The sequence below is a fragment of the Schistocerca serialis genome, chromosome 5, assembly GCF_023864345.2.
Source record: "Schistocerca serialis cubense isolate TAMUIC-IGC-003099 chromosome 5, iqSchSeri2.2, whole genome shotgun sequence".
Classification (NCBI taxonomy): domain Eukaryota; kingdom Metazoa; phylum Arthropoda; class Insecta; order Orthoptera; family Acrididae; genus Schistocerca; species Schistocerca serialis.
Window position 1 is genome coordinate 54,124,698 of NC_064642.1, and position 17,390 is coordinate 54,142,087.

The following is a 17,390-nucleotide window of genomic DNA, read 5'->3' on the forward strand; positions in this document are numbered from 1 at the left end:
GTTACTTCTGTAGACTTCACGGTTGTGACTGATCGTCGACCATTTAGTCAGCGCACGCTCCAGCTAAATTCAAGTAAACAAGTCACAGCAGTATAACTCCAAAGTAAAGACGTCAGACTTGCTATTTGATGGGGGTCGAAGTTTTCCTGTAAGTACTTCCTTAAGTATCGAGGTGCCATCCTCAATCGGACGCCGTCATTTTAACAACACTGCACGAATTTGTCAACGAACATTGTCCCAATAGTAAATCTAACCCCCAAAAAAAATTTTACAGGGAAACAACTGGGGAGCAAATGGAGATACGCTAAGCAATGCTGCAATTTCAGTCGTGTACTTTGCAAGAGAAAACAGTGCGCTAACAACTGTAACATTGATGGACGTCTGAATGAGGCAATGAGGACGATAATTAATAGCACCGCCAGGTTTGCTCCTACTCAGTGACTGCTTGCTGTGTCAAATACTGTCTCTCAGGATCTTAGGCGAAGAGTTGGCGAGGTATGAATTCTTAACAAGGTAGAGTCCCGCCAGAATTCAGTTCTAAATAAAGTTTTCGAGAATCCGGCAGATATATGCCTGCATTCAACCAAGGCACGTTTCGTCGATCTTCGGGACGCAGGCGTTTTCAGTGTCACCGCGGAGTGGGGAGATGGCTGGAATGAACACCCACCGCAGAACGCCCATCGAATTCGGAAACACAGTCGCGAATGCTTGAAACTAAACAGCATCCGAACGGGCAAGGGATATATGGTCGCGTCTGGAAGAAACGGCGATATTGCGGAAGTGTTACGTATGACACTGGTGCGGAGGAACACACATTATCACATTTTTGGAGAACTATCATTAGCTGCTTTTAAGATTTGCGTCAAGGAACAACAACTGCTGCGATCTGTTTGTCAAAACTGAAACATTACCCTGTCGACACATTATGCGTGACCTGCAGTGCCATGCGACAGTACAAGACAACACGCGCTTTACGTGGCAATGAACTACACTACTGGCCATTAAAACTGCTACACCAAGAAGAAATGCAGATGATAAACGGGTATTCATTGGACAAATATATTATAGTAGAACTGACATGTGATTACATTTTCACGCAATTTGGGTGCATAGATATTGAGAAATCACTACCCAGAACAACCACCTCTGGCCGTAATAACGGCCTTGATGCGCCTGGGCATTGAGTCAAACAGAGCTTGGATGGCGTGCGCAGGTACAGCTGCCCATGCAGCTTCAGCACGATACCACAGTTCATCAAGAGTAGTGACTGGCGCATTGTGACGAGCCAGTTGCTCGGCCACCATTAACCACACGTTTTCAATTGGTGAGAGATCTGGAGAATGTGCTGGCCAGGGCAGCAGTCGAACATTTTCTTTATCCAGAAAGGCCCGTACAGGACCTGCAACATGCGGTCGTGCATTATCCTGCTGGAATGTACGGTTTCAAAGGGATCGAATGAAGGGTAGAGCCACGGGTCGTAACACATTTGAAATGTAACGTCCACTGTTCAAAGTGCCGTCAATGTGAACAGGAGGTGACCGAGACGTGTAATCAGTGGCACCCCATACCATCACGCCCGGTGATACGCCAGTATGGCGATGACGAATACACGCTTCCAATGTGCGTTCACCGCGATGTCGCCAAACACGGGTGCGACCATCATGATGCTGTAAACAGAACCTGGATTCATCCGAAAAAATGACGTTTTGCCATTCGTGCACCCAGGTTCGTCGTTGAGTGTACCATCGCAGGCGCTCCTGTGTGTGATGCAGCGTCAAGGGTAACCGCAGCCACGGTCTCCGAGCTGATATTCCACGCCGCTGCAAACGTCGTCGAACTGTTCGTGCAGATGGTTGTTGTCTTGCAAACGTCCCCATCTGTTGACTCAGGGATCGAGACGTGGCTGCACGATCCGTTACAGCCATGCGGATAAGATGCCTGTCATCTCGACTGCTAGTGATACGAGGATCCAGCACGGCGTTCCGTATTACCCTCCTGAACCCACCGTTTCCATATTCTGCTAACACTCATTGGATCTCGACCAACGCGAGCAGCAATGTCGCGATACGATAAACCGCAATCGCGATATGCTACAATCCGACGTTTATCAAAGTCGGAAACGTGGTGGTACTATTTCTCCTCCTTACACGAGGCATCACAATAACGTTTCACCAGGCAACGCCAGTTAACTGCTGTTTGTGTATGTGAAATCGGTTGGAAACTTTTCTCATGTCAGCACGTTGTAGGTGTCGCCACCGGCGCCAACCTTGTGTGAATGATCTGAAAAGCTAATCATTTGCATATCACAGCATCTCCTTCCTGTCGGTTAAATTTCGCGTCTGTAGCACGTCATCTTCGTGGTGTAGCAATTTTAATGGCCAGCAGTGTGTGTTGGGGGTAGGATGCCAGTCCAAGTGCCGACTATCGGATACGGAAAGGCTTTCGTTCGTAGTTGCCTCTAACTGCAACACACGATATAGCCTTTAGCGGCTACTGACCCGCGGAACGAGCAGAGTGATGGGTGTAAACGGCTGGGAAGCAGTGCGAGGTGGGCGCGTCCCGTCCGGACGTGGCGTGGCGCGGCGCGGCGTGGCGTGTAGGTCGTGTAGCGGCGCCCGGGCGCTGCGGCAGCGCGCAGACGCGGACAAGCTCAGCTCAGCTCGGCTCGGCTCAGCTCGGCATGCCGGCAGCGGCAGGGTCAAGGCGGCGGCGCGCGCCCTAGGCCGGCCCGGCCTGTCTGCCTGCCCGCGTCCGGGCCACAGCCGAACAGCCGCGCGCCGGGCACCTCAAGTCGAGGGTTCTCCGTGCGAGCTGACGACCTGCACTTGAGTTCACCGATTTCGCCATCATCAGCTTTGCAATGCCACATTCCCATTAAGTTACTGTACGGCCTCCATTGTAAACATACAGAAACTGGAGAATAAATTATTCTTCGAAATTCTGAGCGTAGCACGGGTAAAATACGGTGAGCGGAAGGTGCACAAAATAGACTGAAATTACAATTAAATCAATACCCTTAGCTGCATACAGGCGTTGATATACGTCAACGGGGACAGTTGAAAATGTGTGCCCCGACCAGGACTCGAACCCGGGATCTTCTCCTTACACGGCAGACGCTCTATCCATCTGAGCCACCGAGGACACACAGGCTAGTGTGACTGCAGTGACCTACCTCTGGCACGTCTCCCGTGAGATCCACATTCCCACCTTATTGTCCCGCACTAAATTCATAGTGCCCTTGCCCATTACACTCATTACTCGCGGCTCTACCGATTCCCGTAAGAGTTCAGGCAATGTGTGTGCATCTGCACAGAAGATGGTCAAATGGCCGGTGAGCCATATATATATATATAAGGATAGTATCTGTTCTTTCGGACCATCATCATATACAAACTACATTGCCGTTACAACAGCACTGACGTCGAAAGGACAGCAGTAGCTCGCAAGTCAGTGAGACAGCGTTTTAAATATCGCTAACGTTACTCACACTGCGCAAGCAGTAAAGTAAACAGAGGAGAAATTAAGAAAGGGGAGAAGAAATAGAAACTTTGAGGTTCGCTGATGACACTAATTCCGCCAGTAACAGGAAGTGCATTTGACTGGAATGGACCGTTTTGGAATGGGGTTGTGTGTTGAAGGTTAACAAAAGTAAAGCAAGAGTAATGGAATACAGTCTAATTAAATCTGGCGATAATGACGGAACTACACTGCGAAGTCAGACACTAAGCAGACAACTTGTTATCTGGGCCGCCAAATAACTCACGGTCCAACTAAAGAGGATGTATGAACGTATGACGACGATAGCTAAAAGGCATTTTTGAAAAAGCTCAATTTTTAAATACTGGATGTAAACTTAATTGTTTGGCCATCTTACCTGAAGCTATTTGTCGGCACTGTAGCCTTTTACGGGAGTGAAAGGTGAAAGATACACAGATCAGACAAAAAGATGATAAAAGCTTTCGAAACGCAGAGCTACATAAGAATGCTGACGGTCAGAAGGTTAGACGCCCTAAAATCTACAACAATAAACATTACAGACACATCGTCTACTATGCCAGGTCATTAATATACAGTGCTCCAACAAACTTCTCGGGGGCACACCTGAAATTACTTCCATATCTGTCGAGGAGTCTCCTTCCAAAAGTCTACCACCACCACCACCACCACCACCACCACCACCACCACCACCACCACCACTAACTGTTCTGGCTGATTTCGATCTAAATCGGATTGCCTCAGTTACGGAAGTCGACTGTTTACAGTGATTAGAAGGATGCTTGCTTCCTGTGCTTTAAAGTGTCAGATGTTCTGCGATTTGTAGTTTGAAATCCTGATGGGATTACAATCATCACTTTCTTATTTTTTGCTGTTTGTGAGAGTCTACGGAATTTTAATAGAGCAGTAACAGCCGGCCGCTGTGGCCGAGCGTTTCTAGGCGCATCAGTCCGGAACCGCGCTGCTGCTACGGTCGCAGGTTCGAATCCTGTCTCGGGCATGGATGCGTGTGATGTCCTTAGGTTGGTTAGGTTTAAGTAGTTCTAAGTCTAGGGAACTGATGGCCTCAGATGTTAAGTCACATAGTGCTTAGAGCCATTTCAACCATTTGAAGAGCAGTAACTTTCTTTCTACTAAAACTTTTTTCTGAGCCTTCCCCATCCTTTATGACCTTAATCTTATAAATTTTCCAGTACACTACGTAACCACTTACCTTAGGATTTACATTACGTCGGAAGCACATACTTTGCATTCCCGTGTCGGCCTTTCTTTCTTATACCACCAGTTGGGCAGATTAATATTTCAGTGCACTGTATGTCATTTCAGGTGCCGAACTGGTTAGCGCACTTTAGTAGTATTTGGATCAGCTGAAACTGCCGTTCGACCACACAGTTTTAGGATGAGGTTCTAAATACAGGGAATATAGTTTTGCAATGACGAACCTGATTGTTATATGATTCGTTTAATCAACTGCAGATTTAACAGAGTACGAAAATTGTCTTGCGTGAATCTTCGAACAGTTTCGCTTAGCCTCTGGAGCTCCAACAAACCCAGCTTGTTACTGGAGCAGAGTGAATCGTTCTTTCATGCTTTCAGCCGAGGGTGGCGTGACGTGCGACGCTAAATTTATCCGTGACTCGTGCTCGCAATAATGCAGTATGTCAGTCGTTCGGTCTGGTTGGGCACCTGTGCGGGACAGGGCAGTCTCCACGGTACACATGGAATACACACGAAACATGGGACACCCTACAAATACAGAGAGAGAGAGAGAGAGAGAGAGAGAGAGAGACGACTAATACTACTTTGGGGGGGGGGGGGGGGAGGGGGGGGGAGTACCCATCATTGTTAACACTGTGTAAATGTGTGTATTTCGCTGTCGGCGAGAGCTAGTGGTAACCAAATTTCCTGTTCAGTTTTTATCCTAGTTTGCTGAGACGGGAGCCTTTCTTTCCCTACCACGCCCATTGCTACGAAACAAATCGTCAGACAGGCATGTAGCAGTTGCTCCTTATCTGATCGCTACACACACTTGGTGCACTAGCGGCACCAATCCCCTTGGTGTGATTTGTGTGTTATTGGAGTGTACGAAATACGTCCCATAACTTACAAATCTTACTGCTGTTTTGAAAGTCGTTTCGGCCTGTACTGAAATATGTTCTCGAGATGGTACGTCAAACCTTAATTTCTTTCTGCTTGCACGACGAATTAGGACAGAAAACGTACGAGGTGCATTCAAGTTCTAAGGCCTCCGATTTTTTTCTAATTAACTACTCAGCCGAAATGATGAAACTGGCGTTACTTCTCGACGTAATCGCCCTGCAGACGTACACATTTTTCACAACGCTGACGCCATGATTCCATGGCAGCGGCGAAGGCTTCTTTAGGAGTCTGTTTTGACCACTGGAAAATCACCGAGACAATAGCAGCACGGCTGGTGAATGTGCGGCCACAGAGAGTGTCTTTCATTGTTGGAAAAAGCCAAAAGTCACTAGGAGCCAGGTCAGGTGAGTAGGGAGCATGAGGAATCACTTCAAAGTTGTTATCACGAAGAAACTGTTGCGTAACGTTAGCTCTATGTGCGGGTGCATTGTCTTGGTGAAACAGCACACGCGCAGCCCTTCCCGGACGTTTTTGTTGCATTGCAGGAAGGAATTTGTTCTTCAAAACATTTTCGTAGGATGCACCTGTTACTGTAGTGCCAATTGGAATGCAATGGGTAAGGATTACGCCCTCACTGTCCCAGAACATGGACACCATCATTTTTTCAGCACTGGCGGTTACCCGAAATTTTTTTGGTGGCGGTGAATCTGTGCGCTTCCATTGAGCTGACTGGCGCTTTGTTTCTGGATTGAAAAATGGCATCCACGTCTCATCCATTGTCACAACCGACGAAAAGCAAGTCCCATTCATGCTGTCGTTGCGCGTCAACATTGCTCGGCAACATGCCACACGGGCAGCCATGTGGTCGTCCGTCAGCATTCGTAGCACCCACCTGGATGACACTTTTCGCATTTTCAGGTCGTCATGCAGGATTGTGTGCACAGAACCCACAGAAATGCCAACTCTGGAGGCAATCTGTTCAACAGTAATTCGGCGATCCCCCAAAACAATTCTCTCCACTTTCTCGATCATGTCGTCAGACCGGCTTGTGCGAGCCCGAGGTTTTTTCGGTTTGTTGTCACACGATGTTCTGCCTTCATTAAACTGTCGCACCCACGAACACACTTTCGACACATCCATAACTCCATCACCACATGTCTCCTTCAACTGTCGATGAATTTCAATTGGTTTCACACCACGCAAATGCAGACAACAAATGATTGCACACTGTTCAAGTAAGGAAAACGTCGCCATTTTAAGTATTTAAAACAGTTCTCATTCTCGCCGCTGGCGGTAAAATTCCATCTGCCATACGGTGCTGCCATCTCTGGGACGTATTGACAATGAACGCGGCCTCATTTTAAAACAATGCGCATGTTTCTATCTCCTTCCAGCCCGGAGAAAAAAAATCGGAGGCCTTAGAACTTGAATGCACCTCGTAATACCTTATGCCGCGGAGTCGGTACTGACTCGCGTGTTCCTACATTTCTCCGGATCCTTAACTACCCTCGAGGTCGGCTTTTACCCGTCTTTCCATGAGCCACGCCCCTCCCTTCTCGACATTAGAGAGACAATATTTGCCCATAAAACGTGTCGTCAATTATTTATCCACGCAAACAAACAATACGCTTTGGTCGTGAAATATTTCACACTATTAATGTTGGGAGTCACCCGTATTTTACTACTGAGCAGGTAACGTAGACGTGTTGTTCACACTGCGTTACATTAGCTGACGTAGCCCCGGTTGGCAGTTGGTCTGCCACTCTGGTGCCATTAATCGCAATATTTTCCGACCTAACTGATCGATTCTTCGATATCGAATCAGTAACAGGTCGGCAAACACTCTTTCTACTCCTTGAAAGAAACTACGTTCTGTTTTCAAACAGCAAGTAATGGGGAACACCGGTTATACTGATCCGAAGGTGTCGCATGAGCAATTATCGCTGGCTAGCTTGTGGGGAGTATGAGTAGTAAAATGAGGAGAACAAGGTCGTACTAAGGCGGAAGTTAGTAGTTGAATGTCTCGTCGGCCACGTCATAAGGGCCCGACCGAATATAATTTTGGTTCCAAAAAGGTGAAATAACTGGCAGTGGGTGTATAGTAGGAAATATCCCGATATTCATTTAATTTCTAGGAAATATCCCGATACTCATTTAATTTATGAGAACCACACAAACGCTGAGTATATATTCTCAATGTTTAATATGTTACTGCTACAAGTGGAACCGCGACAAGAATAACAACTTATTTCCACTCACAATCGCTACAGCAGTATGTGTTACTAAAAAAAGGAATAGTTAAGTAACCATTGAACCCACATGTCTTCACAGTCATTAAATATATTACATTTTTTTATCCGATGTGTGTATACTAGAAAAGGGCCCTCTCTCATGTCGTTGGGATTGGCGGAAAATAAGTAAATTTGGATTGCTATAAAATGATTTGAAGCCTTCTTCTTCCGAACGAGTCTACAGCGTATAAACTAGTGGGTTAGGTACTAATATCGTGCAGCCTGTATTATTTACACAGAAGCTTTCACCATGACCGATAAGTAATATGGTGGGAAGACCTCAGATTTCCCGAATATGGTAGCTGACAATTCAAGAACTCTGTCAGAGAACACACACACGCTTTCTATTTAGTGAAACGGGAGGTAACACCACATTTGGCGAACTTAGGAAATGCTTGAATAAATCATTTCCGGCTTGGCGTGTGCCTCGATCTAATTATCACCACCTTCCGCACGTGTCAGCTGTGAACCAGTGTGTTCGTGTGTGTGTGTGTGTGTGTGTGTGTGTGTGTGTGTGTGTGTGTGTGTCCTACGTGCTTCATTGAGCGATAACCACAGTAGGCGGATACAACTTGGAACCACGTGAAGAGTCTTCACCTCTACAGTACTCTCACACAGAGCACACACCTCTCTTCGACTGAGAGAACAGGTCTAACGTAAATTTAAGATATTCCTACTTCATACATAAACTGCATTGCCGCTTCATACAAATGGCCGACGAAGCCTGGAGTGGGTTAGCGCCTTTCTTCAGGTGTATCGACTAAAATGCGCGATGGCTCAACGGAAACACGCCATGCTTAGAAAACGACGCCAGGCCTGACACGCAAACGACGGTGATGTCACAGCGTCGGAAGTATCGAATGCTCTTCCTCCAGAAGAGGTGTGGAGCCGTTGCTTAATGTGACGCAGATACAGCAGGATGTTGGCAAGTTTCGTGCATCACGCACTCGTGATGAAATAAAGACACTGGGTATGTTGCGCCGACGGCGGTTAAACAGACCCGATTATTTTTAGCGTCTGTCTCTCGAGGACACTGGAGGACCTTCCGCGAAGAAGCGTAAGGGGCAAAATTAAAAGGTCGAAGAGATTGAGTTCCGCATGTGGCACTGCCGTCTCAGAAGTTCCCGAACTTCCAAGCACAATGCAGTACGGTACAAAAAAAGAGAACTCACACCTTGCAGAATCCTTCCTACATCTAATATTTTTCATCAGACGGCAAATCTCACACAATTCCAAAACACCTGAAACTTCCACGCGTTTTAATTATGAGAACCGTTCGAAGTATCCAAACGAGGTTTTCTTAATACAACAGTACGTAGAGGGGCACTTAATTCAGTCCTCTTAACTCTTGTGTCAACCGAGATATTGAAGCATAGTGTTTTTTTACAGTGGAACGATATGCTTCTTAAAAAGGCATTAGAAAGCTCTTGAAAAGACGAGTACAGTGATATCGATTGTTAACGTTTGCGTTTAAATTTTCGTAGAAATGTCCGAGAAATGAGCTAATACCGAAAGGCAAGGTTGCCGGAAGTGGCTACTACGCCCAATCAAATCGGCTCTCAGACATCTTTATTAATTATATGATAAATAAACATAACTTTCTGCGTGTTTTAATCCTTAGATTAGTTTGTTTCATTGGCATCTCCATTTCTCGACTTTACTACATTACATTGTTTACAACTCAAACAATTTGCGTCCTCTCTCGTGGTGACATGAAGTTTTATTTTTTTAATTTCATTTTCCGCTTGGATTGAATGGATGCACTAATGGGAAGAAAAACAGTGTTCAATAAGTTCTATCGAGGACGAGATCATTTCATTTCAGGCGAAGCACAACCTCGGAGTGTACAAGAATAGGCGTAGGATATCGGCCGTGGCGTCTCTAAAGGAACTGTCTCGGCTTCCGAGTGGAGCCATTTAGGGAACTTGCAGAAAATGTATATCTGGACGGTTCGGAGGAGGGTCTCAGGTCCCGCTTCTCACTATTGCGAATCCAGGGCCTTAACCCGTTACGCCATCTCGTTCTGTGTCAAAGCATTGGTGTACCACAGAAGGGTGGAGAGGTCAGCTAAAGATCAAAAATCTGTTAGTGTTGTTGTGATCGACAGCATAAGACGGCAGCAACGTAGCTCCTACGTGGGGAGGTATCCATCACGTGACAAGACAAAAAAGGGACTGCAAGACGTTCAATTAAAGTCTACATTAAATACAAATATAAAATACTGTCACTCACTGAATGCACATACTTCTAAAATCCCATCTTCGAGACACAAGAAAACATTTTCAACTCAGTCTTCAAACTTTATTGATTTCAGTTTAGTTTATCTTATGCAAATATTTACATTGTTATGTTAATAAAATCCATGATACTTACGCGCAATCTATTATCAACAACAATTGTGTGCGAACTACTTGATACAGGAAACAAGATCGAAAAGGTTGCGTGAAGCTGTTAGTAACTAAACAATAGTGTGACCTAGAAGCGCAAAAGAAAAATATTACGACTAACACTAAAATCGGTTTAATTTTTAGCCACTTTTTCGGTTCGCATTATTTTATGTCAAATGCAACCTAAAAGCAAGAAAGGGAATTGTAAATATCGAGCCTTGTGGTATTGTCATGTATCCAAACAACATATACCACCGTGCCAATCAGTCGGTAAATTCTGTCTCTCGGAGTTTAATCCACACCTGTAACAACGAAGCAAATATGAACCTGAAATTAAGTTGCGTTTGCTGTAAATGCGTAAGAGTGTCCACCCCGCGTTACGTGACGAAGTAGGGCTAGATTCCGGCGAGGTCTGAATCGATATGGCGGCACGCAACTGTGCATGCAGCACATGGCCTTAGCTGCTTCTTACCTTCCCCTTCCCCTCTCCCTTCCTCCCCCCCCCCCCTCTCCATTCCTTACAAATGCAACGTGTTGCCTGCTTATGTAACAAAGTAAAACTTTTTCACGTTATTATTACAAAAATTCTGCGTCTCCTTGTCTGCACTGGCTGACTTCTCTAGACTCCGGCATATACCATGATGAAAACCTTTCCTCCTCCTCCTCCTCTACTCGACTAGAGCTAAATAGCCCAAAATTATATGTACTTGCCTCGTAACTAAGAGTAACAGAATTCCTTAAGTGAATATTGGCCTTATGTTCTAATAAGCGGAGACAAAGACACGAACGGCAGTAACCAAGAAGACATTCTCGACAAAGAGGATGGCTGTTTCGACACAGCCCGACGACAATTTTCGGAAGTCTTGCATTCTCAAACGACCACTTTATCATTTAAAGTTATTATGGGTATAATGCAGAACACGCATAGAATACAAGCATTTTGTTAACGACCAGCGACCTGCAGTCGAGGAAGCATCGAATCTCTCTCTCTCTCTCTCTCTCTCTCTCTCTCTCTCTCTCTCTCTCCCCCTCTCTCACACTCACTCACTCACACACACACACACACACACACACACACACACACACACACACTTCCATGTTCACAAAATTATATCCTGTACGTATCACTCAATGTTTTGTGGCAGCTAGGTCGATCCTACACCTCGCTACAACTGAATTCTGACACGACCACAGGACGTGGGGGGTGGGCAGTAAGCCAGTGGACAGTGGATCAAAAATATCAGCTACTCCGCTACTAGAGAGAGAGAGAGAGAGAGAGAGAGAGAGAGAGAGAGAGAGAGAGAGAGAGAAGGGGGGGGAGAGATGCTGACATCCTCCATTATTTCCTAAGTTGCTACCCGTTTTACTTTTTTTACTCGCTGCACACACTGGACCCGTCTGGCCGAGCGGACGATTGGCACCCAGTCTAGTTTCCCGCGTAAGTGGAGCGTAGCATCGGCAGGTCTGAACGCCGTGAAAGTGACGCGAAGTCACAAGTGGAGTGGGCTTCTGATTCAAGGTCGAGGCTAGAAATGATCACGCCCAGCATCCGCTCACGCTTTCGTTGCCCTGGTGCCGCTGAAGTACCAGCGTATTCTTCTCCTGCTCATTCTGGCTTACTTTCAATTTAGTGCTGTGAGACCTTACGAACTTCGCGCCCCCAACCTGCTTGTCACGACTTTTTTTTGTTTTTTGTTTTTTTTTACACGTTTGCGTAGCCTTTTCGATAGGGTAATTCACTATGTCATATTTCTCTAGTCACTTTTCTTTTTGTTACGTTCTGACCATAATTCGTCGATTCTTACAGAAAGCGCTCTACAAAGCAATCCCTTCAAGTATCCACAAAAGTCTCTTTCTCGTCTTCTCATCACTTAAAACCTGTCTTTTTTCACCAACACGTTTAGCAAATAATACTGGTAACTCTCTCTGGCCTCTGCAGAATATACATCTCGTTACACCTACAGATCTCTTACACTGTGATGATAATCTCCACAGACGTGTCACATTTTTTTATGAAATGCACACGCCACTGGCCCCGCAAGAGCACAAGAGTTCAACGTATCTGGAATTCCGGAAAGCTTTCGCCTTATCTTTTCCACGACGTAATCGATCCGTACAAACGTCTCGCAGGCGACAATCCCTCCCGCGAAACGTTGTGTGTCAGACATATCTCATATCTTCTGCACGATACAGGGAATCCGAGATTGAGCACGTGGTCGAACGACCACGTAATAGGAGTTACTTGCACTGACTCACTCGTCTTCACTACTATGCGGCTTTGGGTATTCGAAAAATATTTAGGCCATGACCGAGTAAACATATTCACAAGTATTCTAACGCTGTCGAAATACGTTTACCATGTTTAATGCGTGAACGAAATGATACGTACCAGCAACTCAGTGATTCACACAAGCGTATTTTGAACACAATCTGTGTAATAGCTCGGTCTGTGCAGTGATTGATTATTTACAGCAACTGTTCACCAACACAAAGCGCTGCAACGCATTGTAAATGTGCTATTTGTGATGCTCTCTGTCCGTACACCACTTAAATTCCTAAATCGAACACAATTTCAGCGGCAGAGAAATAACGAATAACCTGAATAAGACACACACAGGAACATATGAATTCAGATTCCGGAATCTAGAAATAGTTGTTTTATTTTGCTATAATTATCTTTGTAGTAAATCATTTTCGCTTGCCACTTTGAGTTTTATTAGATAGCAACATTTAATTCACGTAAATCACGAACAACAAGAATTCTTGTCAGTAACAACTTCGTGCAAGGTGAAACTTTTATGTACTCAGCTTTGACTTCTAAATCTAGGAAAATCAATTTCCCTAACTACAAGGACACAGTCACGTAAGTTTCGGACATGTAAACTAAAATATAAATCTTATGGTTACGGCTCTTCTCTGTAGCTTTACAGCCAAGTTCCAGTTGCAAGCGCTATTTGTGCAAATATTCCCGTAGTCTAGTTAAAACGGCCTTTCTTGCTGCAACTTATTTTTTCACCGTCGCGTTTCGACTTTTTCTTGCTCTAAGGCATCCTCCGTGGGACCTATAACGATACAGAAACCAAAGAGAATGAAACACATAATGAAGTTACAATATTTATGTTGTTAAAAGCGCAGTGTTCGAACAAATAGCTATATCTAGTGGCAAAAAAATATATATATATATATATATATATATATATATATATATATAATAGTACACCAGAAAAAAGGAGAAACATGGAGGACAGCGTGAAAAAGTTCGGAATACAAAATCGTGCTTATGTTTCGGAAATAAGATGGTAGTGCGACGTCCAGACGAGATGAGAGGAAACGCAGGTCACAGAAAACTGTAAATAATTACTTATTTACATAAAAAATGCATCATTAACTGTTTGATAATCTAAAAATAACAAAACTGTACCGTTATGGAGCCCACTGAAGATGTCTTAGAGCAAGAAAAAGGTGAAACGCGCCTGGGAATAATAAATTACGCTGCACAATGAAAAGTCAGTTTTATTTACAACACAAGTAAAACCTGTACCATCTACAAAGATTTCCACCAGCGTTCAAGTTCTGCAGAGACAGTTCAAACTTCCTTCGACGATAGCGTTAATCAACATTGCCATATAGAGATTTAACTACTTGTTTCTGGACGACGCTAATAAGTCTTAACAGTACTTCGACCATAAATTAAATAGTACTTTCCATTACACGATGGATATTTAAAGAGCTCTTAATTACAGCAGAGTGTACATAGACTTTAGAATACAATGACAAACAGTGAAATTCAGAAGTCTCAAAGTAAGTACTTTGCACAAATAATAATTTAGGCACAAAAAGTTAAATAATCATCTAAGAAGGTTTAAGTTGAGTATGGTAGAGATGGAACAATATCTACAGTCAAAAAATAAAATTAGCGACAGACAGCCAACAAAATATGTTTTCCAGGTAGCTAATTCCATTTCTAAGCATACAATTTCGGCGAATGTGGTGGTCGTAGTCAGGTCTTAAATGTAATTGCTGGACACCTCAAAATACAGTGCAACAATTACTCCACGAGAGCCTCAAAACTTAACTGATTTCAACATAAATTATTGTAAATTGCAAATGTTTACTGGCTCAAACATGTTCCCGCTACAAAAAGCATTTAGAGGGCAGCATTGTTCTCTGGAGGTTTTGGTAGTTAGTCGTCATCGGTTGACACATTCTTTATCAAACATTAGTCAACATATATAAATCCAAACTTGATTCACATCAAGACACTGTAAAAATAGTTTTTCTTTCGCTTCTTTATTATGCAGGACAATCTGCACTCGTTGCAGCTTCAGCCCTATCTCTTAGATCCTCCTCTTGTCTGGTTTGACAATTTTTTTCCCTCCTCATGGGCAGTAATCGAGAAGCTTGGCCGCGATAAATAAATGCAGGCAATGCGAGTAGCACGTGGAGATGAAACAAGGATGTAGGTGGCAAACAGCGGGAAAATTCAGGCTTACGTTCACACTCTAACTCTATCCCAGTAAATGCCAAAATTTGCTTGGGATTTAGTGTTCTTATGTGTGATGATTGGATGGACGAACTTTGCAGTTTGTTTACAGTTGTCAAGTTTCGGACACAGACGAGAAACTTTTCACCACTGTGGTTTGCCAGAGGAATCTGTCTGCAATTCCAGAACATCAGAATGAGCGGACACTTAATGTGTTAAATTTGAAAATAACGCGCAGTATTTTACGAGGTGAGAGCAGAGGGCGCTGATCCGTCGGATGATCTGGTAGCGAATAGTGCCGAGTTTCATCCTCGGACTTTCTTACATGTCAGTAAGAATTAATCACTTTAAGGTCACTAAAATAAGCAAGCAGTCATCACACCATTCACGCTGAACACTGACATGACCCACAACATTCACAGATGTGGGAAGATAATGGGATATCATCACCACTAGGATTTTATCATTTGTGCAGTCTGGTCGAGCCACAACGCTCAAACAGTCAGTCGGTGACCACATGGATTCACTAGATCAGCAGACAATACCACAACAATATTATTGTACATATTAATTATTGAAAAAATAATAAAACTGTAAAGCTTACGGTTCAAGTACAAGCGCTTGACATGCTATCGTAGACGCCATAGCACCACCTGGTATCCGCTGCTAGCACTTGCTACCATACAGGCTTAGACACTACGCGAAGAAGACTGCCACTGAACTGAGATAAGCACGCTAAAAGCGCAGTTGTTTAGCGGCCGCCTGGCCGCACGCGGCGAATACATGCGTAATCGGACCAGATAGCCAACGAGCGCGCGCGGTTGCGGCGACGTCATAAGCCGAGGGCCGAATCGGGTAACGAGCAGCCCGTGAGGCTATCGTGCTCTGTGACGTCAGCGTGGTGGCGTCACACCGCGGGCTGGTGAGAGGGATCGGATGCGGTGAAACACAGCTTCCTTCCGACAATGCGCACCTCCGCTTATAGTCCGTCGCGCTCTCTAGCGCTGAGTAACTGTTGGGGCTTCTTGGAATCTCCGTCTCCTTTGGGAAGACAACTGCTTTAAGAACTGCCTTGAATTACCTATCACTTAATCATGTAATCTGAAATGCTTTCGGTAGTACCGGAGTTTTCCAACCTAGTTACAATGAACATATTTGTTCAAAGCACTACTGCTGTGGTCCGTACTTAACCACTACAACATGACTCCCTAATAACGGTGTCCGATGATTCCACCAAATTAACGTCCTTTCGCCAGAATATCAGTCATAATGCCCAGAAAATAATAATTGTCACCATCTGAAATCTTAAAAATAAAACTCCCGATTTCCTGGATGTTAACAGTAAATTAAGTGCCAAGAGGCTGTGAACGGCTAGAGTTTCTCTATCGTCATTGCAAGTTGGGAGTCACTACAGTTATTACCGCCAATATCTGTTACAAGTACAGACTGTTCTTCCAACGAAAACAACAGAAAAAATGAATATGACACTGAAACAAAAAAAATCTATGCAAAGACATTAAGGTGTTAACATTAGTTCAGATACGAGTTAAAATATGGGTACACAAGTCATCAACGCTCTGTCAGGGCACATAAAATGCCGTTTACGTTTTTGTGTTGGAGCTTACAACTGAAGTTAAGAATTTTCTGTTGAACAACTTTTTACTGCATCGAAGACAAAACTCTTACAAGTTCTGTGCGTTGTTTTATATTATTATAAGTACTGTTAACATTATAATCATTCGTAATGTTACTTCATTTCGTTGTAATGAAACTAAAACGTAAATCTTTGACTTCTTCCCACATTCCAGAGAGCCCTCTTGTGGAATTCTCAGGGTATACGACTAAATTAGTCGAACTACACTCTCTCGAAAACGCTGGTATTGATAAGATAGGCAAAAAAACATGCAAATAACGGAATGCTAAGAGAATCGGGAATTCATTTTTGAACTTACAGATTACTTAAAATATCAATATTTTCACAGAGAGATTCAATTTCTTCTAGTTCTGTACGGGATAGAGAGGGAATTTTGGAACACTATTATGTCGTTTGGATGCATCCGCGTTGCACAAGAAAGGGGCGCAGCAACAGTGGGTAGAGCCAACAGCAACTCTGTCCCTGACGCAACGCGAGGCGCCTGTGACAATTAGCGGCCTACGAGAACAAATGTGGGCCACGTGGCAACAGCAGACGCTTCTGCTACGTTGCTAATCTACACAGAAAGAACGGCGCCCTTATAACGACAAATTAGCGGCGGCTATTATTAAACCCGTGCAGTGTCTGTGCTCTGTGTCACGCAACGTCCTTAACGGCTTTTAAGGTCACACCTTTTTCGCAGATGACGCGGTTGTACACCTTACTGTTTCTGGAGATTCGCGCTGCATAGGATATTTAAACAAGAAATGAGAGGAGCAGTCTAATAAGTTGGTCTGATTTCCACAGTCCTTCAGTAAATGGGACCTTATGGGAGGTGTAAGCTGATTCACTCATTCCTTCCCAGTTATAAACAGTATCTATGTCTAGAATGGCAGACAATATAACGTTAACTAAAGCCCATTTTTTCATTTTTCCATTGAAGAATACGAGGTAAGCACAGTCAAAAAGGCAACCACATTATCTTATTTTCAGGTGAAAAC

The 17,390-nt window shown here is 44.2% G+C and overlaps 1 protein-coding gene across 8 annotated transcripts in view; it reads right to left on the bottom strand.

The window, feature by feature from the left end:
- The window catches only part of LOC126480948 (ras-specific guanine nucleotide-releasing factor RalGPS2), a 365,602-nt gene that overhangs the window by 51,704 nt on the left and 296,508 nt on the right, over positions 1-17,390 (bottom strand). Inside the window, exon 1 of one of the 8 annotated variants that reach the window (XM_050104368.1) lies at positions 15,361-15,491. The exons of the other annotated variants lie outside the window; for them this stretch is intronic. Coding sequence (XP_049960325.1) covers positions 15,361-15,401 — 41 coding nt within the window. The 5' untranslated portion in view covers positions 15,402-15,491. Of the gene's footprint in view, positions 1-15,360; positions 15,492-17,390 lie in introns of those variants that run through there. 8 annotated transcript variants of the gene reach the window in all.